The following is a 24,642-nucleotide window of genomic DNA, read 5'->3' as shown; positions in this document are numbered from 1 at the left end:
GCTTTTGCCTTCCCGTCCGTCGCCTTCCTGCCATATTAACAAACCTGCTCTCGTTGCCCATGATTCAATAGCAAAAAATGCGGTTTGAGTCTCATCTCTGAATCCTGGGTTTGGCCTTCGACGAGTCCTGGCTCGGCAGCTGTCGGAATTTGTCCTGCATCACTGATCCACCGCTTGGAGGCGTTCCATTTGCCCACGCATCCACCTTGGCTGGCATACCGCTCCGGACGAAAACGTCCTGCCAGAACATGAGTCCGCCCGAGCGCTCCTCGTCCGTCGCGGTCGAGGACGGCGGCATTCGCAAGAAGAAGATGCGCAAAGGCACGCATAGTTGCTTCGAATGTAAGTCGGCCTCCTGCACGACACACCTTCTCTCCTCCCATCTCCTGTGCTGTATGCAAACGTCCGAGCTCGCGCCTTCGACGTCGCTGTGTTTGTCTCTTGAGCATCTCCGTCGATCCCTCGGCTGCGTGTCTTTGCACCTACTCCGCACTCTTTGGCCCGCGACATATTCTGGCTGCTACGGTCCTGACCATGCACGTGAGCTTAAGAGCTCGTTGCAATGTCCAAGATCTGCAGCATTTCTGGTAGTCGCATTTTCTCCTGGCTTCGTGGTAGCTGCAATACCTGCGCCTCGTGTATGATGTTTTGACAATACTCGCTGCTGCACCTCTAGGCCCGGTCATTCCTAACATCAGACAGGTCGTCGGCGTAAGATAAGATGTATATTCACGCCAGATAATCCGTCCGTGTGTACCGAGTGCTTTGCTCGCGGTTCGAGATGCATAGATCAGGAGTCGGCTGATCCTGATATAATCGTTGACCACAGAAAGAACCTGCGCGAGAGAGTTGCCCGTCTTGAAGCCCTCATTGAGACCCTCGTCGAGGATAAGTCGGAAAAGCATGCCGCCGAAGCGCTTCGCAGCTTAGGCACTGCTGGACATCTACCGCCCACTCCCATTTCAGAAGAAGCACCCTCAGACAATGGCAGCGCGCGTGTTCCGGTGATGACACTCTTCGATAATGCTGTCCTGAGTAGGACGCCAACCACCAACTCTGGATCTATCTCTGCACCAACACCATTAGGCAAGGGTGCTCCCACCACGATACAAAATGGGGCAAGTCTGAACTACACGTCTCCGCATGTCGATGGCATTAATGCCGCCGGCGCTCCGGGCAGGGTCAAGAGCGAACGTACTCGGCAGGCGCTGATGTCTATTCTGCCATCTTATTCCAAGCTGCTATCCATCTTGAAGTCCGATCACCACACGTGGGCTATGTTTCAAAGAAAGTGTCCGGGTACTCGTGGCAATGCTACCATCGAAGAGTTCACTGCTCGAGTCATGGCCAGAGGGAGCCCCTGTGAGCTGGGACTGCTTGTTCTCCTCTATGGAAAGTGTGAGGAAGGCGACCTCTTGGACCAATGCACTGCTCTAGTTGACCGATGGATTCTGTCAGATGACGAGTACGTCATACTTACTAAATCGCCATGGCGAAGCTGCTGACATTGGCCAGATACATGGGCACCTTGGAGGGACTGGAATGTGTCATCCTCATGGGCAAGATCTACAGCGATATTGGCCAGGCAAGAAAGTCTTGGTTAGCCTTCCGAAGAGGCCTCACCTTTGCTCAGCTCATGGGCCTGCATCGTAACCATTCCATGTCGATTCCCCATGAGAGCATCTGGTGGAGTCTCTATGGTGCAGATCGTCTGACGAGCCTGATGCTCGGCATGCCATATGGCATTCCGGATAGCCATTGTAACATGAGCCACCTACCCAGTGATGACCCTGCCGTAATGGGTTTTATGCAGTTTTTCACTAAAATATCGTATTTCGCCGGTAAAGTAATCGATCGCTCGCAGGGAATGTCAGAATCATCATATTCGTCTGCATTGGATCTTGAGCAAGAGCTCAACGATTATGCGGCCCAGATGCCACAGGAATTTTGGCAAGTGCAGCCCTTGGTAGACTGCGAGGACGCCAACATCGCGTATGGATGGCAGGAACAGTTGCTTGGCCAGATCGCTTTCCATCAGATCAAGGCATATCTGCACATGCCTTTCATGCTGAAAGCGCCAAATCAGCCTGGATACGAGCCAAGTCGACGTGCTTGCATCGACGGCTCACGAGAGATCTTGAGGATATACCACATGCTCCGAGCCGAAGGCACGCCCCTTTACGAGTGCAAAGCGATCGACTTCATCGCCTTCACGGCCTGCATTCTGCTCGTGCTTGGCGTCCTCGGCTATGGCCGTACCGCTAACCACGATCCGAAAGCCGACGAGCGCGACTGGGTTCTCATTGAGCACTCTATGGAGATCTTTCGCCGGGCGTCGTCCGAAAAGGGAGGCAAAGTGGCCGCGCAAAGCTACCAAGCACTCGAGCAGCTGCACCAGCTCAAGAACGACGATTCGAACACCGTCCCCACGGAAGCGAACACGACGACCAAAATCGTCATTCCCTTCTTCGGCACCATCTCTGTGCAGCGGGGCCAAAATTACAGACACAACACCGCTGCCTCCACCACCCAAAATACGCCCCAGTCGCAAGCAATGACCACGCCCGCCACGCCGGACTACAACAAGGTCCACGATCAGTCTTCGGCGACGTATAGCTCCATGGACCCGCAGGTCATGTTCGATGGACTCTACCAGTTCCCGTCATCGTTTGGTCAGCAGCAGTCGTCCTCCTTGGATCCCCAGCTCACCTCCGGTGCCGCGGGCGATGATTCCATCGCCGGCTTTGGAAGCTCGAACACTGGGATGGTCTGGCCGAACAACTGGGGCACCATGGATCTGGACCAAGACTGGAGCTGGCTCATGACAGACAATGTCGCTGCAGGATCAAGCTCGTTCGGCATGCCTTGATGATGGCCAGGGTCTTTTTTTCGCTACTTCATCTTCTATCTAGACCGCTCACTTTTCACAGTCTAAACATGTACCATATGCGACAGAACAGCTGGCATTGTATTTGAAGCCCATGACGGAGTGCGGAAAGACGAGGCTCGATGGAGATGTTCACGTCAAAAACGGGTGTGGCACGGTTTATTGCTTTATGAAAGAACGTAGGGCAGTTTCATAGCTCCGCTCGTTCCCTCTTGATCAGTCTCGAAAAGAAAAGCACTAAAAAGTCCGACGAAGATGCGAGACCCAAGACGTTCCAAAACGAAAAACCAGCCACACTATTTGTGTAGAATATGTGACGACAAACGAAGCTTTTTGACATTGCTTGGCGTTTCTAATCCGCGATGCCTGCCAATCGTTCCTGCGTGCTTTCATTTGCTTTGCACAAACCACGTCGATTGTGCATTCTCCTAAACCATCCAAAGGAGGATAACATGATGGTTGTTTCATTTTTGGGCCTCCTTGTTGACCGGTCAACTATTCGTGATTATCGTACATGTCGAATATTGCTCTTGCCCTGTCATCTGCTATGCTAAGACGTCGGTCTGCAGGCTTACAACTCCTCTTTTTCATCTGTAGTCTCTGTCTTTGCCACCTTAAATCTACGTAGGATATTGCTACGCGACACAAGGTCATCAAGCTTCTGAGGAGCGAGACCGCCTTTCTTGATAATGCCCTCAAGACGGCTAAGCTCCTTGTCGAGGTATCTGGTACGCGCATGTCAGTTTTCATGGACTTCCAGGCACCATTGAATGGTAATCACGATCGTTTTCTTCTGGACATCTGCATCTTGCTAGGTGACCTTCAAGACTTCCAAAAACTGAATGTTACGGAAGCTAATAAGGTCATTATTTCATATGCAGATATCCTAGGAGGAAAGCTTAGGCATAACCACTCTCAGGTACATTAGGAAAATAACCAGGAAATGTCTCTCACCCTTCATTCGCCTTGATTTTGCCGGCAACTTTGCCATAGTATTCGGCGTACTTTTCGCCAGCTGCTGCCTTGGCAGCCTTGGCGATTTCATCTGCCTTCTCAGCAACAGTATTGCCGCCGTCAACGATCTTCTGAATGACAGTGTCCACAGCAGCAATAGTACCGCCGGCGGCGGTGAGACCACCACCAGGAGCTCGGTACGTGCCAGCCTCCTTGTTGATGAAGTCGATGAAAGCAGCTTCTGTTCGTGCGCCCGAGTACTTCTCGGCCTCGGTCTTGCCAGCGGGGAACCATTTGATAGTTGGATAGGATGTGACACCCTGTTCCTGGGCAACGCGCTTAGAGTCAGGGGATTCAGCATCAACTTTGGCGATGATAACACTGTCCTCGGAGACAAAATCCGTAGCGAGCTGCTCCCAAATCGGGGCCAGAGTCTTACAATCTGTTTCTTCCGTCAGTGACCCAAATGTGATTGCGCGATGGCTCGTCATCACCACGTACGTCCACACCAAGGTGCAGTAAATGCAACAAAGACGTTCTTGTCCTTGCCCACGGTCTCATTGAATTTCTTATCGTTCAGCATCTTCACCTCACTTGGTGGCTTGACCGCACCCCGAGGCCGAATGCCGGTCTTCTCTGTGATAAAGGCACTCAGGCTGTCCAAGTCGCGGCCGCCCTTGTAGTCCTCCGGTGTGTCACTCTTTCCGTCAAACCATTTTAGTGTGGGGAAACCTTGAATGCCAAACCGGCGACCTAGCTCCTTCTGTGCGTCTGCGTCGACTTTGGCGATGCTGACCTTGTCCTTGGCGAACTCGAAGGCCGTTGCAAGTTCCTCGTAGACGGGAGCGAGGTTCTTGCAGTCTGTGGAAGTGGATCGTCAGAGAAGGAGAGTAAAGACAAGAAGCAAGGGCCATGCATCTACGTACGTCCACACCATGGAGCGAAGAATTCGACCAAAGCTGGCTTGCCAGACTTCAGAACAACCTTGTCGAAGTTATCCGGGATGAGGTCGAGGACAGCGGATGCCGCTGTGGTGCCAATGGCAAGCGACGCAAAAAGCGCTGGTATCCTCATGCTGGGCTATTGAATGTGTGTGCGATATATGCTGTTCTTGCGCCTATCCGTGTTGGCGTGATTGCAGGAGAAGAAAACAAGAAAGCAACGAAAGGCAAGTATCGAGGGGAATCCACCTTCACGACCTCGAACGCGCAGTTTCCAGGCCCAAGGCTGAGGAGCGCCTGCGCTATTACAAATCAGGAAGCGAAGGGGCCGGCTTCATTGGCACGGGCGAGAAGAGGACAGGTCACCATCAACGCAAGACGTCCGCTCAGCACCGAAACCGCATGCACTACAAACAAGGTCTCCCGATCTTATCACTAATCTAACCTTGCTGACTATCGGAACAGAGCCCCATATTGAATACGTGATTTCTCTATCGCGCTTTGGAAGCTACTTGTGCTATAGCGTCTCTATGCCACGCCTTCAGTTCCCACCGTCTTATCCGTTGAAGCCGACGAGCACAACGTCGCTAACACGAATGCGCTCTTCTCGCCCAACATCCTTCTCGTCGCCTACACCGGCAACGCATCTCTGTAAATCATGTGGTCGCGGGCGGGGCCTGTACCAATGTACTTGACCTTCACGCCCGTGTACTGTTCGATGAATTCGACGTACTTTCTAGCGTTCACCGGTAAATCGTAGTACGCCTTTGCGCCGTACGTGCTCTTCTTCCAACCAGGAAACGTCTCATACTTTACCTCGACGTTTTCTAGTATCTTTGCACTGGCTGGGAATGACTCGAGCGGCTTTCCTTGGTAGTGATACTCGGTTGCCACCTTGATCTCATCAAAGTCGTCCAGAATATCCAGTTTTGTCAAGTTGAGCGACGTGTAACCGTTGATTTCGTGTGAGTACTTGAGCACGACCAGATCAAGCCAGCCGCAGCGACGTTTGCGGCCAGTGGTCACGCCGAATTCCTTGCCAATCTGCTGTAACCGCTCACCATCTGCATTGAGTTGCTCCGTCGGGAAGGGGCCGCTTCCAACTCTGTCTGCCATTAGCTGCCATGACACACACACACACTGAATTTACGTCTTTTCCCGGGCAGGTTCACGGAATGGCGTCACACCAGAATGCTTCGCAAGAACTGCACGCATCGCAAACTTACTGCAGGGCCGTTAGCAGGTGGTGAAAAAAGTCGAAACCGGACACAAACCCTAGTAGTATAAGCCTTTACTACGCCAATGACTTCCTTGATCGATCTCCAGTCCAAGGACAGGCCGGCCAGAATACCACCAACACTACAATTTGATGACGTGACGTATGGGTACGTGCCGTACGAAATGTCCAACATGAGAGCTTGAGCACCTTCAACGAGAATCTTCGCCTTGCTAGCCTTTGCCGAGCGCAACAATGGCACCTCATCGATAACGAACGGCTCCAGATCCTGCGCGTACTTCTTGAAGCGGGCAAGCTCTTCCTCGACATCGTACTTGAGCAAGTCTCCGAACCGCTTCTTGTAGCCTTCGTATAACCTGCGCAATTTGAACTCTAGAATTTCATGATCGAAGATGTCGGCGATCATCATTCCACTTCGAGCTGCTTTACTGCTGAACGTCGGGCCGATGCCTGAAAGTCGATCAGGACCATTCATTGCTCCGTCAGTTCTTTCCAAGAGAAATGCGTACCTTTTTTCGTGGTGCCAATTGCTGACTTTCCCAATTCCACCTCCTCCAGGCCATCCACCGCCTGGAAAAGATCAAAGTCCACGTGCGCTCGGTCGCTAATAAATATCCTGTCCTCATACTTCAAACCCTTCTCCTGCAGCTTCGCTAGCTCGTCGAAGAAACTTGGAACGTGAACCACACACCCACTGCCGATCAGGTTGACGCAGCTAGGGTTCAAAAGACCGCTGGGAAGAAGGTGGAAGTCATATGTGACACCATCGGCAACAATCGTATGGCCAGCGTTGTGACCGCCCTGGCCTCGCAAGCACAATTGCACTTTGTGCGCAAGTACATCAATCATCTTGCCCTTACCCTCGTCCCCCCATTGGCACCCGAGTACAAGCGTCGCTTCCGCCATACTGGACAAATGACCGGCCAACAAACTAGGTTCAGCTCACCTATAAAGCTTCGCGGCGAAGGAAAAGGTTGACCAAGCTCTTACTGATTTTCTTCCACGCGACTGCAATGGCGGCCCGTTCTCTCTCTCTTTCTCTTAACTTAAAAAGACAGAGAGATGATCGGAGTCCGAAAGTCTGCAATTCTCGGAGTTGGCAGTCGTCCAATTGAACTCCGGGCAAATTGCTGTCTGTGATTCTGCAAATTATGATTCGGCCAACTCCGGTACGACGGGGAACTCGACCGGAAAAATCGCAACGAGATGCTCTCGCAGCGTATGTACGCCTTGGCGGGCGCATGACGAAATTTTGGCTGCGATGTCGGACCGGGGGTTGACGCAGGGATCTAGCCTCAGGACACAAAAACGTTTTCGCCGCTCGAAGCTCAAGTGAGCAGACGAACGTAAAGAGGACTTGTTTGTAGTAACGACATTCCAGTGAAAATCGTTTAGAATTTTTTTGTTTGCATCTACGCTATGTCATGAATGATCGCAGGGCTGAAATTCACGCATTCCAGATCACTATGCGGCCGTCAACACCGCCAGAGCTGAATTTCGTTACACGATCTGGTGAGCCTTGGTAGACTCGAATAGTGTTGATAGTGTTCTGGTGGACAGTATTGAGCTTTGTGTCATTCTTGGTAGAACCTTTCAGATCCATCTGCCTGAACATGTTCAGAGCTGACTCATCACTTCGGCCAATTCCACCAGCTCTGCTCTTTGCCTCAAGAGACCCGGCTAGTTGCCAGCCTTGTTCATTTCCTTGAAGTCGGTATGCTTCGCAGTCCTGTCTCACGTTAGCCGTTGAACGAAACGTTTTCGACGCGCAGTTATATGACGTACATATCCGGCCGCAATGATCTCGCTCTCGTTTGTCCAGATCAGGCTTGTAAATGGAAGCAACTGCGTGCTGATGCTGACGACAGCCCTCGGCGGCTGCTCTGGAGCACTCGGATACACAACGGTCACGCTGCTGTCATGGCATACAAAAGCCAACGCATTGCCACTTGGCGAGAAGGCCACATCGTGCACCCATCCTGCGGTATTGTTCAGAAACTCGCCGCACACCGTGTTGAATGGCAATCTTTCGCCCCAAGCCGAAGGCTCAGGTCGTTGATCAAGGCCCTTGATGAAGCTGGAAAACACTCTTGCATGCCCGTCAGTAGAGCCTGCTGCCAATAGCACTGAGTTGGGGTGCCAGGCTACAGATGTAATGGTGCTACGGATTGGCTTTTTAAGGTGCTTTGAAACCCACCAGTTGTCCTCCTCCTCAAAGTGACAGATCGCAATGAGACGTGCACCTGAGCCCGCGGCGAATTTCGTCTCCGATGGACACCAGCGAACGCAAGTCGCGGCTCGGTTTATACGCAAAAGTACGAGAGTGGGCTTCCATCCTGACGGAGATGGTTCCCAGACGTACGCATTACGGTCTGTGCTTGCAAAATGAGCGTGTGTGGGAAAGTACCGCGGTTCGACTGCACAGACCTTGAGAGCAAGTCACGATTTTACCGGAGTTGGGTGCAATGTCTACACCGGTGACGAGCTTATCATGGCCCCTCAACTCGTCCTGCAGGTGAAAGGTGTTGCCTGAACGCTGATACAGCTCAACATTGTTCTCCTTCGCGACGGCAAGAGTATGTCTGTCTGCTGAGAACGAGTGATCAGCAATGGGGTGGTGGAAAAGGTGGTGGATCTCTGGAGCAGCCATGGCCGTTGCGATAGGAGTGGCTCTCTACTATCGCGGTTAGGTCGGGATGGTGTTGCGGGTGAAGCAAAGAGTTGCAAGGAATCGACGTGAAATCGAGCTGACGGCCTGGTGGGGCATGGAGCAGATAGAGGGCCCCCCACCGTGCTAGTAAGGGCACCAATACCCACTCTCCAACCCCGAGCATCAAGCCTCAAACGTCAAGCATCAAGCTAGTTCTAGTGCGCGCCGTGCCGCAAACGCTTCTCATGCGCTATTCAACCAATGCGGAACGTGTTCATGTACCAAGAATACCCATTCTCCGGCAATGGAGAACTGCAAAAGTCGACTTGTCACAGCTTGGTATCCTAATCTCAACCTCGGCCGCGCTGCGAGTCAGAATCTACCATTGGCTCTCACCGCGTACAATATCGAGTGCCAACCCCATGTCTGTTGTTGATCACTCGCTTCCGCTTTCGAGCTTTGTGGTGTGTGGCGTTAGCCTCAAGCAGCTGAGCTACATGGGAACCACACACTTTTTCGAAGCGCCTTGGACTGTGCTGACTTCGATTCGTTCGGAACTTTCAGCTGGGCCGTAAAAGGACATGCCGAGAGGTGTGGTTGCTGCACCTTTTGCGTCGGCATGATTTGGAGCTTCGACTCCCGCAAGCCATCAACGGCGGGCTGAGAATTACGCGGCTCCGGCGGAGAACGTCCTGCATCTCGTGGAGAATTAATATCGGTCGCTTGTCTCGTGTCAGTTAGCTTTTGTTGTTCTTTCTCATCTCCAGGAGTTGATATCTAACTCTGAACATTATGTCTGACCATCCGACAGGCAAGCAGAGTATCTTTCAGACTCTACAATCCGTCTTACCCGTATACAACCCCCTTCACAAACACCGCGATGAAGAGAACACTATAGGGGCAGAACCGGCGTCTACTTTGCCCGCCAATCTTACCGATCCGCCACAGGACGAGAAGACGCGTAAAACTGACGGTTTTGACATAGCAAGCAGCCAACTGACTCTGTTTCGATCTCTAGTTGGAATCGAAAATCCTCCCGGCCTACATACGTCAAGCTTCTTCCGATCTGGTAGACCTGCTCCCAATGTAGGTATTTATGCACGTGTCATTTCGGCGGAATCGAAAGCAGCCCATTCATACAAGCTCTTTTCCGCATTCATCAGCTTCTGCATAGGTGCACAAGTTCTGGTTGCTGCCTGTCTAACCGCCCTTGGAGCCGGCAATGCGTCCCACAAGGCTGTGACTGCGTTTGGTGCATTGAATACAGTGCTGGCGGGCTTCATGGCGTATTTCAAGGGCTCGGGACTGCCCAACAGACTCAAGTACTACCAGAACGAATGGACAAAACTACGAGAATACATCGAGCAGCGAGAGCGCGATTTCTGTCGCAAGGAGTGTCAGCTTGATCTTGAATCCGAAATCTTGGTCATCGAGCGCATGTACGAAGATATTAAGAGTGATATTGAAGCCAACACACCGGATAGCTTCGTCAGCGTGCGAGACATCTCAAAGAGGGGTGGTGGGGTCAATCCTGGCCCATCTTTGGCACGCGGTACGAGCATGGTAATAGACACTGCAGCGGACAGGATACACGATCGAGTTGTTGTCCCTACGGAGCGATCTGTTGCGGGGCTAAAACGCAATCTATCTTACCAGAGCTCCCATCTCGGTGACAAAGTATCAGAGAAAGTAGCATGCTATGGGGACAGGTATAATGAGAAGATCACAAGCTACTTTGTGCCGTATCAAGAGAAAGCGGCGGCCTACAACGACAAAATCACTGGATTAGCCGAGAAGGCGGCAAGCTACAACGACAAGATAGCACATCTCGACGAAAGAGTCCATGGATATGCCAGTAGAGTTTCAAATTTTGTGGAGAAACCTCATTCTGTAGGTGTGACTATAGACTCCACTCGCATAGAATCGCCACAGTCAAGAGAAGTAGCAGAGAAGGGGAACGGACATGAGTCGGTCAGCGGACCATAGGCTGCTTTATACGAGTGCCCATTGATCGCTGAGCCTAAGAATGTTTGGGAATCAATATAATTCAGAACACTTGTCCTAAAAATCACGTTTTCGGCGCAAACTGAAAGTCCTCGTTGACATGGCCATAATTTCTCTCCTCTTTCTCCTTGCATCGTTTAGATCTGCGCGTCTCTAGCGTTCGCGCGAAACAACAGCGCGAAAAGAAATAACCCTGTCCCGTGCTCGCTGAACCCCGGCCAAAAAAGTTCGGGACTGTCTCTCTTACGCAGTTAGGACCACATTGCACGACAAACTCCACGTGTACCTCTGCTGCACTTTTGCTCGTATCCTTCCATTACGATGACTTCAAGGTGGGTCCAGATATCACTACTCCCCTCCTGTACGAGCCTAAGATGCACAAATCGTGCAAGTTAAGCGCGTTGTCCTCATGAGGCGACCACGTTATTCAATTCAGCCACGCAATTCTTGCCTAACCACAGTACAATAGATACGGAAATCACCTCACAAACCGTGGCTTGTTCGCCGGATACGATGATCAAAAGAGACCGGCGTCGCGGTCGCCGCATAGACCTGCCAGTGGCTATGGCAACCGCTACGCGGCTGCAACGCCGGACAATTCTGCATACACAACGTACGAACCTTCGGGCAGCACTTTCTCGGCATATCCTACAAGCAACGGCACTGCTGGCACTCCGTCCTCAGGTTTCAAAAACTCCATGAGCAGAGGAAGCGGCGCCCTGTCGATGGCGGAATTAGAGCACATGGAGAGCCAGTCGGATGCGCAGACGAGCAATCTTCTGGAAAAGGTCGGAATGCTCAAGTCGCTGACGCTGAAGATCGGCGACGAGATCAGAGACAGTGCGAATCTTGCGGACTCCATGAACGAGGGGTTTTCGGCCACGTCTGTGAGATTGAAGGGTACAATGACGCGGATGCTACGGATGGCAGAATCTACGGGCGTAGGATGGAGAGCTTGGCTTGGTTTTTTCGCCGCGGTGGTTCTGCTCTTCTGGTACGTCTGGCTGTTCTGAACGATTCTCTGTAGCCGGGCAATACAGGCGCTCTGCTGCGCGGTGCTCTTCAGTGAGGCACTAATGGAACCACGCAAAGACTGCGACGAGAAGCTGTGTGTATCACGATTCCATCTCTGACGCATTTCTGCTAAGACAACGGCAGCTCGTTCGCTCGCTGCTTGGCGAAGTCCTTTCTCTTACCTACCAATTCAGCCAGGTCGAAGTTGAGAGGGACGCGCCGATCTGCAAATGGAGACCTCACTCTCAAGGACCGACCTTGCACTCAGGCACAAATCCGCCACTGGTCAGAATGCGTTGCCACCGAAACCATTATAGGGAATCTTTAATGCTTCGATCAAAACCCTTGAACAAGGTTCCGGACGCTCGTCAGGCAATCTGGTCGATGTAGACTCTTGCCTTGCATTTAGCTGTCCGAAAGACGAGATGTCTTCGCGATCAACGCCTCGTTTCGCGCAGAGTTGGGCCACATTCTTGCGGCGCTGTCCTCAGTGTTATCTGCAGATAACTTGAGTTGTATGATACCCTTATAAAACCTTGTGCTATTTCAGATTCGGGCAACTTCGTTGAGACGTCATATATGTATCTACTAATACCATCTTCATATTCTCACCCTCTTCTCCTTTTTTGCACCTAAATACGTACGCACAATCACGCCATAGAAATGCGCCTTGCCTTAACCTTGCTATAGTTTTTTAGAGCCCTTTCTCCACATTAAATTTTGACCCCTACAAGCGAAACTATCTTGCAGAAACTTGTTTCAGGACCTCGTCACGCCCATACTTCAACATCTTCCACTTTGAAATAAAGTCGTCCCGGTTCACTGTTTGTTGATTAGTTCAAGAAAGTCACCGCGTGAGTAGAGGCAAACTGACCGTAACCACCACACATTCTTCTCTTTCCTGTGAACGCCGATCTCGCATGCAGCACCCGCCAGTTGTCGAAAACTAAAGCATTGATCAGTACTTTATTTAGTGACTGCAGTTCATCTTAACACGGACTTAGTGCTTTGCCTGGCCTTAGTTGTTCCTGATATTCGAACTCCTTAAGTATGTTCGACCATTTTCTGGCCGCTTTGTACCACTCATCCATTAGGTTAAGCGGAGTGTCGACCTGCGCCCGATCCGTCGTGTTCCATCTCACCTGAATCAATGCTCCCATCTTGTCGTCATGAAGAAGTGTCGGAAACGCGGCGTAGGGCTGGATGCTACTGTCCGCATTTCCGCTGGCGTGAGAGTAAACCTTTACTGTGGACAATAGATCATAAGCTTGTGGGTCCTGCTTTTGAAGTTCTCGGGCAGCCGCAAAGCCGTCGACTAAGCCGGAGGTGCCTCCTTCGCCATCGGTATGAGACAGCAAGTGGAACAGTTGCAATCCAGCTGGATCTGAGAAGTACGTGTTATCGGTGTGTGGACCAATCCCAAGCTGCGTGTACGCTGTGTCGCCCTTAGAGAGATCAGATGTAAAGTCCCAGAAGCCTCCATAGTGAGTGTTTCGAATATAGGCAATGCGTTCGATTAGTTTTTCTGTTTCCTCGGGAGAGACAGGAGTGTTGTCAACATAGCAGAAACCGTACTGCTTTATTTTTTCGAGCCAATTCGTCAATCCCTCGTCAGAACTCATTACATCGGAGAAGTCTACGGTTGGCGGGTCATTTTTGATCGATTCACCGGTCCAAAAAATTGGGTCGACCCATCCCTGGCGGTTCGTGAACTTTGTTCCGAAGTCCATGGGAGTAGTCAGCCAGTCTTTGGTATAATAGCTCTCGTGACCGTCAATCCACAATACCTTGAACCCTACAGAATCCTCCTCAACAGAACTTGTTTTTATGTCCGCAGGAATATCATAGAACGTCTCTATCAAGCGTTGTTTGGTGCTTGGATGCACACATTTATCACAATGGCAATGGTCTCTGAGCCATTGTAAAGGTACTGGGAAATCGAATGTTCTCCCATTTCCATATGCTACTCTCCTAAAGATAAGGGTATTGTTTTCAGGATTAAGAAACACATCATGCTGACGAACTGAGGGCGGCAACGTAGCGCTTTCAAGAACTCGCTACGACATGTTAAACCGAAACTCAGACCAACTCATAGAATACGTACATTTTGTTTGAAAAAACTGCCGCGACGGCGTTTTGTTTTGGATTTATGCGGAACAAAGCTCAGACTAGGCGAATATTCACGATCTGTACGAATTCTTTGCCCTTGAAGATGATCTCGTGATGCAAATGTATATTGACAACGTCGTTGGAGTGAGGACATCCCGGGCAAGGTGAACCCCCATTTTGAAAATGACCGAAGCTCTATGGTACGAGACAGCAACATCGTGTGGATGCGGGTGAATGAGTATGTCTTTTCTCGTTCAATGTACAGGAGAGGTCGGGAGGTATGGTATGAGTGTTTCGAGCATGCATCACGAGGTACTACAACTCCTCTCCTCGCCCGAAATCGGAAGCCTCTTATTGGTTGGTGCGAGAACGATGTCTGAGCACAATGAATACGAGTTCAGAAAATTGACGCCTTATTTCACAGTGGAAGTTCTTACAGAAGATCGAGCAAAGGCATGTGAATCGAAACTGGGGTTTTGGCTGTAAACATAAGATATTTCTTGATGTTTCCATTCCTGATGTCTTCATCCTGCGGTTTGAAACCCCGCAGCTTTGTCAATACTCAACGAAACGCTCTCGCGCCTATATCTCGCCTGTATTGCATACCTTCGAACTTCACTGAGTTCACGCCTTCATATGCTTTGCGCACAGCTGCCTCCAATGTGTCAGCTACTGCGCTCGACGCTATCACACGCCCGCCCGACGTCTTCAGTTTTCCATCGTCTGACAGCGTAGTGCCGGCGTGGAAGATGAAGACGTCGTCTGGAGTAGGCGACAGAATTATCTCCGTACCCTTTTGGTAGGAGCCCGGGTAGCCAGCAGCAGCCATAACAACTGTTGCCGCACTCTTGTTTGCTATTCTCAGCTCAACTTGGGATAGTCGACCCTCGCTACAAGCTAGCATGATTTCCGCGAGGTCGCTGTCGAGAAGTGGTAGAAGTGATTGCGTTTCAGGATCGCCAAACCGCACGTTGTATTCCAAAACACGAGGGCCGTCCTTGGTCATCATGAAGCCCGTGAAGAGGCAGCCGACGAAGGGGAAGCCTTCGCTCGCCATACCTTGTATCGTTGGCTTCAGCACCAACCTTTCAATCTCGTCCAACGATTCTTTGCTGACGATTTTTTGTGGAGCTGGAGCATACGTTCCCATACCGCCGGTATTTGGGCCTTTGTCGTTGTCGAAGATCCGCTTGTGATCTTGTGCTGGCGGTAAAGACTTGATTGTCTTGCCGTCACAAAAACTGAGAATGCTGATCTCATGGCCGTCAAGGAACTCTTCGATGACAACTTCGCTTCCGGCGTCTCCAAATTGCCTGTCCATCATGATCTCCCACAATGCGGTCTGAGCTTCCTCCTTCGACGTGGGAATGATCACGCCTTTCCCTGCGGCGAGTCCATCCGCTTTGATCACGATGGGATGTTTCTCCCAGACCGAATCGAGATATGCCTTTGCCTTGTCATAGGACGAGAAGTTCTCATACGCAGCGGTAGGGATATCATGTCGCTTCATAAAATCCTTCGAGAAAGTCTTGCTACCTTCCATAACCGCCGCTTTCTCCGAAGGACCGAAGCATTTGACTGAGCTAGCATGCTTTGCAAAGTAGTCGGTGATACCGTCTACCAAAGGTTGCTCAGGGCCGGGCACAAGCAGTTGAATTTTCTGTTTCACGGCAAAATCTGCAAGACCAGCAAAGTCTGAAGCGGACACGGAGTCCAAATTTTGTGTTTTAAGCAGTCCCGCAGTGCCGCCATTACCCGGACATACATAAATTTGCTCAACCAAAGGCGACTGCGAGAGCTTCCACGCCAACGCGTGCTCACGGCCACCATTTCCAACAAGCAAAATTCGTAAGTCTTTAGACATTGCGAGAGAAATTTTTTTGCCAGCAATTCAGTTTTTTGCTTAATTTCGAGCCGAACGATTGAAGCCCGGAAACTCTTGTAGGTTGTGACTCAGTCCGAGCTCTTTAAACCTTCAGATTGCAACACCAAATTCAATTAGAGAGCTACGTTCGAGAGCAATGGAAGGGAAGAACAGGTCCGGCCGTAGCTTTCTGAACATAAACGAAAATTTCTGGAACCAAGTTCGACTTGGATCACATGAATCGCAGCGTTCTCTGCACAGACCACTTGCGCGACATTTTTCTTCGCGTTTTGCTCCCAGCTTCTTCATCTCCACTACAACTCACGTTCTTTGCCTTTGAAGAACCAGGTCAAAATCGTCTAGGGAGATGTAGCCGTCTATGCGTATCGTAGCGTTGACGGAAACGATATCCTGTCTGACTGGCTACAGAAAGATGGCAGATAATCGTATTATGCTCATTCTGCTTTGTTTCCGTAGTCGGGCAAATTTTTTGCGTTGTATCGATCGAGTTCTCTGCCCTTCCGTACAGGCAACATATTCTCCAGCAAGCCTATCAGTGGCTTCATCTATGAAACCCTCCTTGTGATAGGTATACTAACATAACCAGTTCAAGATACTTAACTATACGTTTGCATTCCAGGTACGTACTCCTTCAGTCTTGATTTACCCTATCTTTCACTAGGATGATGTTACACTTAAGTTCTTCTTTTCCCGGCTGAGTCGACCATGAAGAGAAGCCATTCGGGTGCCTTAGCTAGGTAACCTGTTACTAGCCAGTAAACGATGTCTGATTTGGCTTCACATTTACAAATGATTGATCTACCCTAGTCAGCCAGCATTGCTAACAATGCTCTAGGAATTTAACCTTCTGTCTGTTACGGCGGTCTCGCCACCCAATGCTCGCCTTGAGAAATGCAACAACGCTCGATATTTAATCTGTCGAAACAACTGCTGTGGTCGTCGATGTCTCTCTGCTTGAAGATGCCAGCATAACCACGAGTTGCATGGAGCTTACTTGAATCATAACTGGTTGAAATGTCGGCTGTCTTGGGATAGCACAGTAATTTCGCTTCTAATGGAAAATGGTTTGCTATACACAGCATCGAGAGCTACAAAATTGGTTTCAATTTGGCATTTTTGGGCATAGATTTAGCAGCAGCTTTGATTTATCTGACATCAAAGTGTTAATAAGACCATTTAACCTTATTAAAGTTTCTGTGCTTTGTTGTTTCTGCTCCCGAACATGGACTGGTCAACTTGACCCAGTGAGATTTGGGAAGACGGCCCAATCGGTGCATTGGTCGGCTTAGGATTCCGTCGGTCACCATCGCGCACCAAGGCACTCTCCAACGGTGCCCGCGGATCCCGGCTTTGCTTAGTTCTCCAGATTTAAAAATCGAGGACGAGCTTTAGAACTCAGACAACTGAAAATTGAAATGGCTTGTTTAACGTACTTGATTCTAGCTGCATTTTCAGCTGCAACCGCCGCTAGAGAGATCGTTTTCCCACCTTCCATTCCACAAGTCCCATTTGGAGCTTTGTCCAATGACCCTATATCAGCGTTCACCGAAGTTCCCCCTGCTGTCGCCGGTTTGACAACGTTTGCGAATATACCACACGTATTCTGTCTTGCGGATGCTGCTAATGAAGCCGTCGAGAAGTTTGATATTGCATTTTTGGGAGCCCCTTTTGATACCGTACGTCGATGATATCTTTCACTAACCCTCTCAGCTCCATGCTCATCACGATCAGTGCCTTCTTGTGCCATTGATTGTCTGACTCGTATCGAATAGTTTCAAAATGATTAACAGGCTTTGTAGGCTACAACTGGACGACCTGGCGCCAGGTTTGGACCCGGAGGTATTCGACAGGGTTCTAGGCGGATCGAGCCTGGAGGTTACAGTATCTACACGGGTACGTGCTAAATTATGTGACAGTTCACTGTTCGTCCTGTGATTCAAGTAAGGTCGTTTAAATGTCCTCAGCCGATGAATAACGCGGCGAGAGCCGTGCTCTGCGCGGAACTGACGTTTCTTTTCACGCTTTGATGCAGCCTTTGTCGTACATGGAATATAGAGCTATATGTTCTCCTCACGATCTAGGGCATTACTGAAATCCTCGGTAGGAGAAAACTCATTTGATAGCTGGGCCAAGGTTGTAGACTGCGGAGATGCTCCTCTCACGTTTTTGGTTTGTGCACGCTGGTTAGTGACTCAACGGACTGTTTCTAATTCGTACGATAGGATAATACGGTTGCGCTAAAGCAGCTTGATCATGCTCATAAGGTATTTCTACCAGTCTAGATACAACATACCCGAATTCCGAGGCTGTACAACACAAGGGTCTTCGCGGATAAGACACTTAGTACCACAATCTCCCACGCCAATTAGGGATTTGATTTTAACGACGATTGATCAGATCATTTCGGGACGTGAAACTAATTCCTCTGTGTACCGGGTACCACGAATCATTGTCCTGGGAGGAGATCACACAACCACGCTCAGTGCTCTTAGATCAACATTCAATCGCTGGGGCCCAGTAAGCGTTATTCACTTTGATTCCCATATCGGTACGTCTAACTTGCCGATCTTGGATGTCCTTTAGCAACTAACTTGTTCTCAGATACTTGGGATCCTGAGGTACTGGGTAAGTTCACGGTCATAATTCAAATGCTTTGTGCTTATTGGAGCCAGGTGGTGGACTTTCACATTATGCGTAAGTATAAAAAGGCATTCTGGAGACGATATTTCTTGACTGTTCAAGAAACTGAGTTGACGTGAATTAGAGGAGTAAATCATGGGACTTTCCTACACATTGCGCATGAGGAAGGGTTAATTACAAACTCTTCTGTGCATGCTGGCATTCGTGCACCTGTCATTCGCAAGAAAGGTGACGTCAGAAACGACGTTCGTTGCGGTTTCGATATTATTCGAGCTCGAGATATAGATCGAATCGGTGCAGACGGTATAATCCGCAGGATCAAAGAACGTGTCGCCGGCAATAAAGTGTATATCTCAGTCGATATCGACGTACTAGATCCAGCTTTCGCACCAGGTAAGCTAAGCTGGAATATTCTGTGTGATGGTAATAGAGAACGTATTAAGATGTCACAGCTACGGGTACGGCGGAAGTCGGCGGCTGGAGCACACGCGAGCTGCTGACCATACTAGATGGTCTCGTGGGCCTGGAAGTAGTTGGCGCTGATGTTGGTAAGAAGATACGAACTTATTGACAAAGTCAGCAAACTTTGCTAACCATTTGCTATTAGTTGAGGTTGCGCCAATATATGATAACCCTGGAGAGACAACTCTTCTTGCGGCAGCTGAGGTTGCGCATTCGTTGTTGACCTTGATGGTGAAACAGCCAGTAAAACCTTGATGTTGAACGACATAGGTGATGTTACGATTTGTGGGAAGTTCAAGAGCTGCTACCTGTAGACTTAAGAATTAGAACGAATTTAAGGATGGTCTTTGGGAAAAGTAACGAGAAAGTTCTCCTGAGAGCTTCACTAGATTTATTCATGTACATGATGTCTCGGCATCCTGGCTTTATCTATTAGCAAGTACTAACTCGTCTTCCTTGCCAAGCTGATTGCAGTTGGTAGTATACCCTGAAGATTCCTTGGAACTGTTGTCAGTTCATTAACCAAAAGATACCTACGGTTGATTGGTGTTTCATGGAAGACCGCTGACATGAGCTCGTGAGCCGAGGTCGGAACCACTCCAAACCCGACGACCGTGAGGATCCTTCAGTACGACATCACGAGTCCCACATATCACACAGCTACTCGTGAGGATTTAAATCGTACCAAAATGACAGAGCAGGCCAGCACTGAACAGAAGAAGGAACGGTTCGCGCCAAAAGTTCCAGTCCAGCTTGACCCACCAAAAGACGACCCAATAACGCCGGAGTACCTGGCAATGTGCGATGGTGCGTGCGGCTTGATGCACTGGCAAAGTGCACTCGGAGCATCCAAAAAACAAGAGATTAACTGGCGATACAGGTGAGCACGAGGGGTACCCAACCTTAGTTGCGATCAAAGTATAGATCCTAGCAATCCCAATTTAATATTCAGAAGCTTATCCATTCAGGGCACTGTGTTCGACGTTAGCAAAAATGAAGCCTATGCACCAGGAAAGAATTATCATGGTAAGGATCCTTTCTTCCCGGAAAGGTGTTCATCTACTCCTGCCTTGCTACGATGTTGATGACGATATCACTTTAAGGTTGCCGTCTTCGTTTGAAGTTCTGATCAGCTGAAATGCTGGCCTTCTTTTCTTTATGAACAGTGCTAATACGTGCATGTAGTCTTTACTGGAAAAGAACCGAACCGCGCCTTGGGCTTGTCTTCCCTGAAGCCTGAAGATTGTGTTCCAGAATGGGAAGACCTTGATGACAGTTCTAAGAAAACTTTGGACGATTGGTATACTTTCTTCAGCAAGAGGTACAATATTGTTGGGAAGGTGAAAAGAAGCTGAGTGGGTATAGCGAATGTAGTCTTTTCTTTTCTCATTTTTCTTAAAAATTATCGATTGAGCGAAAAATCAGAGTGGAAACCTTTGCTGTAACCAATGTCGCACTCCTAACATAGGATAGTACAAGTCCCGTCGCATGGCGAAGCTTCTGCTATAGAAGACTGGGGTACATACCATCAAGGAGTTTCCGATGGGGAATTTCATCTAAACATGTTGTGCACAAACACAATTTGCGTAACATTGCCAGCCGAAGATCCGGTTGCAATGGGGCCAAACTCTTTGTTCTGCTCAACCAAGAGGGAAGACTAATTCTATAGTGGTAAAAACCAAGCCATGCATTTTCATCTTGAATTGAACTGTCCATTGCCAATTATTCTTTAGCATGCTCTGGGGAGATAGCGACATTCGCCAATGGAGGGTGTCATGACTTATATTGATTCTTTTAATTCCCAGCAGGCTGCCAACGAAACTCCGTGCAAGACAACACCTGTTTGTAATAGAACAAAAGCACATCGATGTACGGAAGTTTAACCACAACCTCTGCAACTCCAATAGAAGAAATCTTACACGACCTGATCTGTTCGCCATGAATTGCCGATGCCACAAATGCAACAAATACAAGGGAAGGACGACATCACTCTCTGTTACCCACGTAACCAGTTGCTTGGTATGCCGCGTTTGCCATGAAATGGCGCGTCCTTGTGCATCGTGGGCATATATCACCGTGAATATTGAGCTCTCTGTTCACAGTCCAGGCGCCGTAGCACCTATGCTCTGGATCATTGCGGGCGAAGTGGCAATGCTTATAGATACGAAGCTGTTGATGACCGCAGCTGTAATTCAGACCTTCGTACTGACACATGACTTGACTGGGAATTCCTAATTAGAAACGGGTGTGGTTAGCCCTCGAATCTATGGAAATAGAGCCGGCCGTTAAAATGGGGATTTGAATTGATGATAACGTGTGGGCTTACCCGCTGCAAACGGTCGAAATAGTATATGTGCTTGGATTGGCTGGATTTTAAAGGGAAGTTTATGGTGAAATTTGTGTTTTGCTGGAAGCTTAGGGCTTTAGCAGAATGTGATAAACTCACACTTACGAACAAATATGTGTCGAGAGGGACTATTTATGCCCGATTACGTGACCAGGGGCTCTATTGCTGAACTCATCGGTCCAAGCAGGCGACGACTAGCATAGTTTACATGATATTCAACCAGCTAACACAAAAAGCTGATCTATAACATGGCTGAGGAGTTGCAACCAGCCTTGTGTATAGTCCACCGCTCCACCGGAATGCACACCGGCGCGACCACAGGGCGTTTACGTGCATCGTTATTCTTGAAAGTGAAAGAGCGGTATGCATGGTGCCCGCAGACGGCGTCAAACGTGGAAAATGGAGTGAAACGCTTCACTAAAAAATCATCCCTGTCGTCGGCAACATAAGGAGTAATGGAGGTATTTTCAAGCCCAAAATTTGCTTCAAGGTCTCTGTCCGTAAATGGATTGCCTCCTTTCCGCAAGCCTGGCGCGTGGAAGCACGAATGTGGAATCCTGGTGAGGTCAAATAGGACAGAATCTATCAGCATCGACAGGTCGAAAAATTCAACTGCTTTATGTTGTACAAGAAGCTCGGCCTTCCACAGAGAGAAGTCCTACAGGGCAGCAGTCTCCCGTTTGGCTGAGGCAACTCAAAAGTTCACGACCAAATTGACAACATCTCTGAATCTATATAATAATCGTGAATCATTAGCAGTGCTGTTGAAACGATTTTGTATGACTTGATCAGAGGCTTCAGTTCCCTACGAAAGATTCTGCACAACCATATTCATATGGAAGGCAATGAAGATGAGGACAAGAAGGAACGACGATTCAACAGCTCGTTCTACAAAGATTTCGCCACGATCGGATGAACAACATGAGAAACCACGCCGCGCAGTTGGAAACTAGATGATCTGCGCGGGAATGAAAAAAAAATTGTACTTTGTGAGACTCTTTTTGAAATTCGTGAGCAGATTAGGGGAGGGCAAAGCTTATTCATCGGTTTTGATCGACGTATTGAATGTCTAATGCTTAGGCTTAGGCCTTGCTCATTCGTCTCTGAATCTTCCGTGCTCGTCTCTTCTTCGCTATTATTTTCCTTTGTTTTGACTTTGAAATGTCATCTTTGCCGCTTCTTCCGCTTGAATGATCATGGTCTCTTTTGCGTTCGTCATCTGGAATAGACGATGTGCTTGCGTCACGCTTGCGTTTTTTCCCTGCAGGCCTATTCAGTTCTTGGACCACCACTTGCTCCGTAGCACCAGTTCCTTGTTTCTTGGAGTGCTCTCGTGACTTGATTTCCTTCTCTTTGCGCCTCTTAATGACCTGAGCATTCTCAATAGCAAACTCGACAATGAGACGCTTCTTTCTATCCTGTATATCCTCCTTGGTGGGTTTCGACTTAGACTTTTTCTGTGTTTCCTTCGCCTGGTATTCAATTGAATAACCGTTAAGCCAGCGGAGGCCCATAAGAGCAGAGCGATGGGTGTAGTATTCAATGAACCCATACCCGCGACTACGTCCTGAGCCTTCCTCCACTTTACTGCCGTCTTTTCCTTCGAAGATGATCTTTGCCTGCTTAACAATGCCCTTTTTCTTAAGTTTACGCTCCTTGTCGGCTTTCCGCATTTCCTCTGAGTCGCGTGCTAGCTCTTCCTTCGAAAGAGGCTGACGTCGTCCCTCTTTGACATCAGTGGCGAAGCCAACGACAGCCTTGCGTGCCAGGTTCTTGAGTTCCTGGGACGTCACGCTGCGTGGAATGTTCCGAACGGACAGCCGGGTGAGACTCAAATGTAATGAAGGGTTTGTCTCAATCAGCTTTCGACGTTGCTTTGCACTAGCATCTCGCATTGCTCTCTCAGAAGCTGATAATTTCTGATACAACGGAGAATTTGAGGGTATTGTGCCCTCTCCTAGCAGGAAAAGTCGTCTCTTGTCTCTGTCGCGCTTGTTGCGTGAGGCAGTCCCCTCAGCTGCAAGGCGATCTGCCTCGTTTTTGTCCACAGCACGAGTAATATGCAGGACACGTCCATTCATAGTATATTTGCCCGTCGGGTCAGCGAGTTCATTTTCTAGGATCGATGGACCACTAGTAGCCGCAAGGCTTTTCTTTTCCTTGGAATTCGGTGGCTTTGCAACACGCGGTGCTTCCTTGAGACAAGCGTCTGCATCTGACTTCTTGTAAAAGCATACAAATCCTGTGCCACGCGGTCGCTCGGTTTCTTTGTCGATTACAATGCGTGCATATCGGACTGGTGCAATCTCTCCAAAATGCTCATAGAGATCATCATCTGTAGTGGTGAAGGGTAGATTCCGAATAAAGAGAACAGACTCATTGCCCGTCGACTTCGGCTTTCTCACGCTGTCATCCTCACTTTCATTCTCGCTGCCAACATCTTCATCCGCATCGTCCGCGCCATGATTACTATCGCCGCTCTCATCGTCGTCGCCATCGAGGTTGTCCGAGGATGATTCTTCCTCCTCAACGTCTTCATGCTCCGATTGTCCAGAATCTATGCGCTCATCTTCCACGGCCTCCTTTTTGAGCTCTTCTGTGGAAGTTGCTCGCGCTTGAGCCTGAGCCTTCTGCCAAGTTTCCTTGTCAGCAGCCCAATCCACAGCCAGAATTCTCCCATCGACTTCTTTTCCATTGACCTTCTCGAGAGCATGTTCAGCATTTTTTCTACCACGAAGCATAACGATGCCAAAACCTTTCATTCGGCCGTGGTTGTCCTTGGGCACAATTGCTTGATTGACCTTCCCAAAGCTCAAAAACAGCCGTGTAAGCTTTTCCGGAGTATCGACACTCCAAGGCAGGTTGCGAACGATCAACTTGGACGGCAACGGGGCTTCTCTTTCCTCTTTGTGTGGTCTTGCCCCCTCCGATGGGTCAACATCCTCTCTTTTTCGCCTCTCTGCGAAGTCAATCTTGAGTTTGTGACCTGAAAACTCAGTGCCGTTGAATTCTTCCAGAGCACGTTGCGCATCTTCGCGATCGGCGAACGTGACAAAGCCATATCCTTTGCACTTGCCAGAGTCCTTATCCGTGACTACGACAGCATGCTTGACCGGATACGACTGCGAGAAGTGGTTCGTGAGGCTTTCATGCGTAGTGTCGGCACTTAGACCGCGAATGAAGAGCGTGCTTGGGCTGATCGCACCTCTTTCATTAGAGTCCGTCGTTTTGGGATGGCTGAGCGCGGAGTCCGTAACGACAGCAGTACCGTCTTCAGAGATCTTCTGTTTTTTCCTGTGAGGGCCCATCCTTTTGTTTCCTTTTAGGAACCCTCGTTCGCCAGATTTGAGGTTCCAAATAATCTTGAGTTCAGACTCAGAAACTTTTTTTTCCCAGAAAAGTCAGGATCGAAGTACGCTAGACCACCAAGCTTCCGAAGATTTGCCGAGCGTCCCGATCTAAACACTCCTGGTCTTGTCACGAGGCCGATGAGAACGTTATGTTGGAAACAC

The 24,642-nt window shown here is 49.4% G+C and overlaps 10 protein-coding genes across 11 annotated transcripts; 5 read left to right on the top strand and 5 right to left on the bottom strand.

Annotated features, from left to right (window-relative positions):
* The first annotated feature begins 33 nt into the window (after positions 1 to 33).
* Positions 34 to 3,213, top strand: PV09_06839 (uncharacterized protein). The gene is made up of 3 exons (XM_016360537.1): positions 34 to 342; positions 703 to 1,465; positions 1,516 to 3,213. Exons 1-3 carry the CDS (start codon positions 249 to 251, stop codon positions 2,867 to 2,869), a joined length of 2,211 nt encoding a protein of 736 aa, XP_016211523.1. The 5' UTR covers positions 34 to 248; the 3' UTR covers positions 2,870 to 3,213.
* On the bottom strand, positions 3,071 to 5,086 carry PV09_06838 (protein disulfide-isomerase domain). The gene is made up of 4 exons (XM_016360536.1): positions 4,768 to 5,086; positions 4,343 to 4,702; positions 3,842 to 4,283; positions 3,071 to 3,612 (listed from the first exon to the last, which is right to left on the bottom strand). The coding sequence occupies exons 1-4, from the start codon at positions 4,913 to 4,915 to the stop codon at positions 3,459 to 3,461; spliced, it is 1,104 nt and encodes a 367-aa protein (XP_016211522.1). The 5' UTR covers positions 4,916 to 5,086; the 3' UTR covers positions 3,071 to 3,458.
* Positions 5,087 to 7,279: 2,193 nt separating this feature from the next.
* Positions 7,280 to 8,738, bottom strand: PV09_06837 (uncharacterized protein). Its single transcript, XM_016360535.1, has 3 exons — positions 8,447 to 8,738; positions 7,805 to 8,391; positions 7,280 to 7,748 (listed from the first exon to the last, which is right to left on the bottom strand). The coding sequence occupies exons 1-3, from the start codon at positions 8,667 to 8,669 to the stop codon at positions 7,467 to 7,469; spliced, it is 1,092 nt and encodes a 363-aa protein (XP_016211521.1). The 5' UTR covers positions 8,670 to 8,738; the 3' UTR covers positions 7,280 to 7,466.
* Positions 8,739 to 9,382: 644 nt separating this feature from the next.
* On the top strand, positions 9,383 to 10,749 carry PV09_06836 (uncharacterized protein). Its single transcript, XM_016360534.1, has one exon. It carries the CDS (start codon positions 9,462 to 9,464, stop codon positions 10,653 to 10,655), a length of 1,194 nt encoding a protein of 397 aa, XP_016211520.1. The 5' UTR covers positions 9,383 to 9,461; the 3' UTR covers positions 10,656 to 10,749.
* Positions 10,750 to 10,927: 178 nt separating this feature from the next.
* PV09_06835 lies at positions 10,928 to 12,362 on the top strand. Of its 2 annotated transcripts, XM_016360533.1 has the most exons (3): positions 10,928 to 11,005; positions 11,143 to 11,781; positions 11,832 to 12,362. In XM_016360533.1, exons 1-2 carry the CDS (start codon positions 10,995 to 10,997, stop codon positions 11,684 to 11,686), a joined length of 555 nt encoding a protein of 184 aa, XP_016211519.1. In that variant the 5' UTR covers positions 10,928 to 10,994; the 3' UTR covers positions 11,687 to 11,781; positions 11,832 to 12,362. The 2 variants fall into 2 exon arrangements, with proteins under 2 accessions (XP_016211519.1, XP_016211518.1); XM_016360532.1 differs by having other exon boundaries at positions 11,143 to 12,362.
* On the bottom strand, positions 12,201 to 14,072 carry PV09_06834 (trimethyllysine dioxygenase). The gene is made up of 4 exons (XM_016360531.1): positions 13,792 to 14,072; positions 12,688 to 13,744; positions 12,562 to 12,633; positions 12,201 to 12,509 (listed from the first exon to the last, which is right to left on the bottom strand). Exons 1-4 carry the CDS (start codon positions 14,011 to 14,013, stop codon positions 12,427 to 12,429), a joined length of 1,434 nt encoding a protein of 477 aa, XP_016211517.1. The 5' UTR covers positions 14,014 to 14,072; the 3' UTR covers positions 12,201 to 12,426.
* Positions 14,073 to 14,221: 149 nt separating this feature from the next.
* On the bottom strand, positions 14,222 to 15,883 carry PV09_06833 (phosphoribosylamine-glycine ligase). Its single transcript, XM_016360530.1, has one exon. It carries the CDS (start codon positions 15,658 to 15,660, stop codon positions 14,359 to 14,361), a length of 1,302 nt encoding a protein of 433 aa, XP_016211516.1. The 5' UTR covers positions 15,661 to 15,883; the 3' UTR covers positions 14,222 to 14,358.
* A 1,202-nt stretch (positions 15,884 to 17,085) lies between these two features.
* On the top strand, positions 17,086 to 19,220 carry PV09_06832 (agmatinase). The gene is made up of 10 exons (XM_016360529.1): positions 17,086 to 17,357; positions 17,481 to 17,574; positions 17,786 to 17,850; positions 17,904 to 17,945; positions 18,079 to 18,229; positions 18,283 to 18,306; positions 18,354 to 18,375; positions 18,446 to 18,714; positions 18,774 to 18,869; positions 18,929 to 19,220. The coding sequence occupies exons 1-10, from the start codon at positions 17,097 to 17,099 to the stop codon at positions 19,036 to 19,038; spliced, it is 1,134 nt and encodes a 377-aa protein (XP_016211515.1). The 5' UTR covers positions 17,086 to 17,096; the 3' UTR covers positions 19,039 to 19,220.
* A 186-nt stretch (positions 19,221 to 19,406) lies between these two features.
* PV09_06831 (uncharacterized protein) lies at positions 19,407 to 20,503 on the top strand. The gene is made up of 4 exons (XM_016360528.1): positions 19,407 to 19,590; positions 19,664 to 19,701; positions 19,752 to 19,809; positions 19,969 to 20,503. The coding sequence occupies exons 1-4, from the start codon at positions 19,473 to 19,475 to the stop codon at positions 20,136 to 20,138; spliced, it is 384 nt and encodes a 127-aa protein (XP_016211514.1). The 5' UTR covers positions 19,407 to 19,472; the 3' UTR covers positions 20,139 to 20,503.
* Positions 20,504 to 22,094: 1,591 nt separating this feature from the next.
* On the bottom strand, positions 22,095 to 24,485 carry PV09_06830 (uncharacterized protein). The gene has a single exon (XM_016360527.1). It carries the CDS (start codon positions 24,436 to 24,438, stop codon positions 22,213 to 22,215), a length of 2,226 nt encoding a protein of 741 aa, XP_016211513.1. The 5' UTR covers positions 24,439 to 24,485; the 3' UTR covers positions 22,095 to 22,212.
* Positions 24,486 to 24,642: the final 157 nt, after the last annotated feature.

The sequence above is a fragment of the Verruconis gallopava genome (genome assembly GCF_000836295.1).
Source record: "Verruconis gallopava strain CBS 43764 unplaced genomic scaffold supercont1.25, whole genome shotgun sequence".
NCBI lineage: Eukaryota > Fungi > Ascomycota > Dothideomycetes > Venturiales > Sympoventuriaceae > Verruconis > Verruconis gallopava.
The sequence above is the reverse complement of the archived record's forward strand: the minus strand, read 5'-3'. Positions and strand labels throughout refer to the sequence as shown.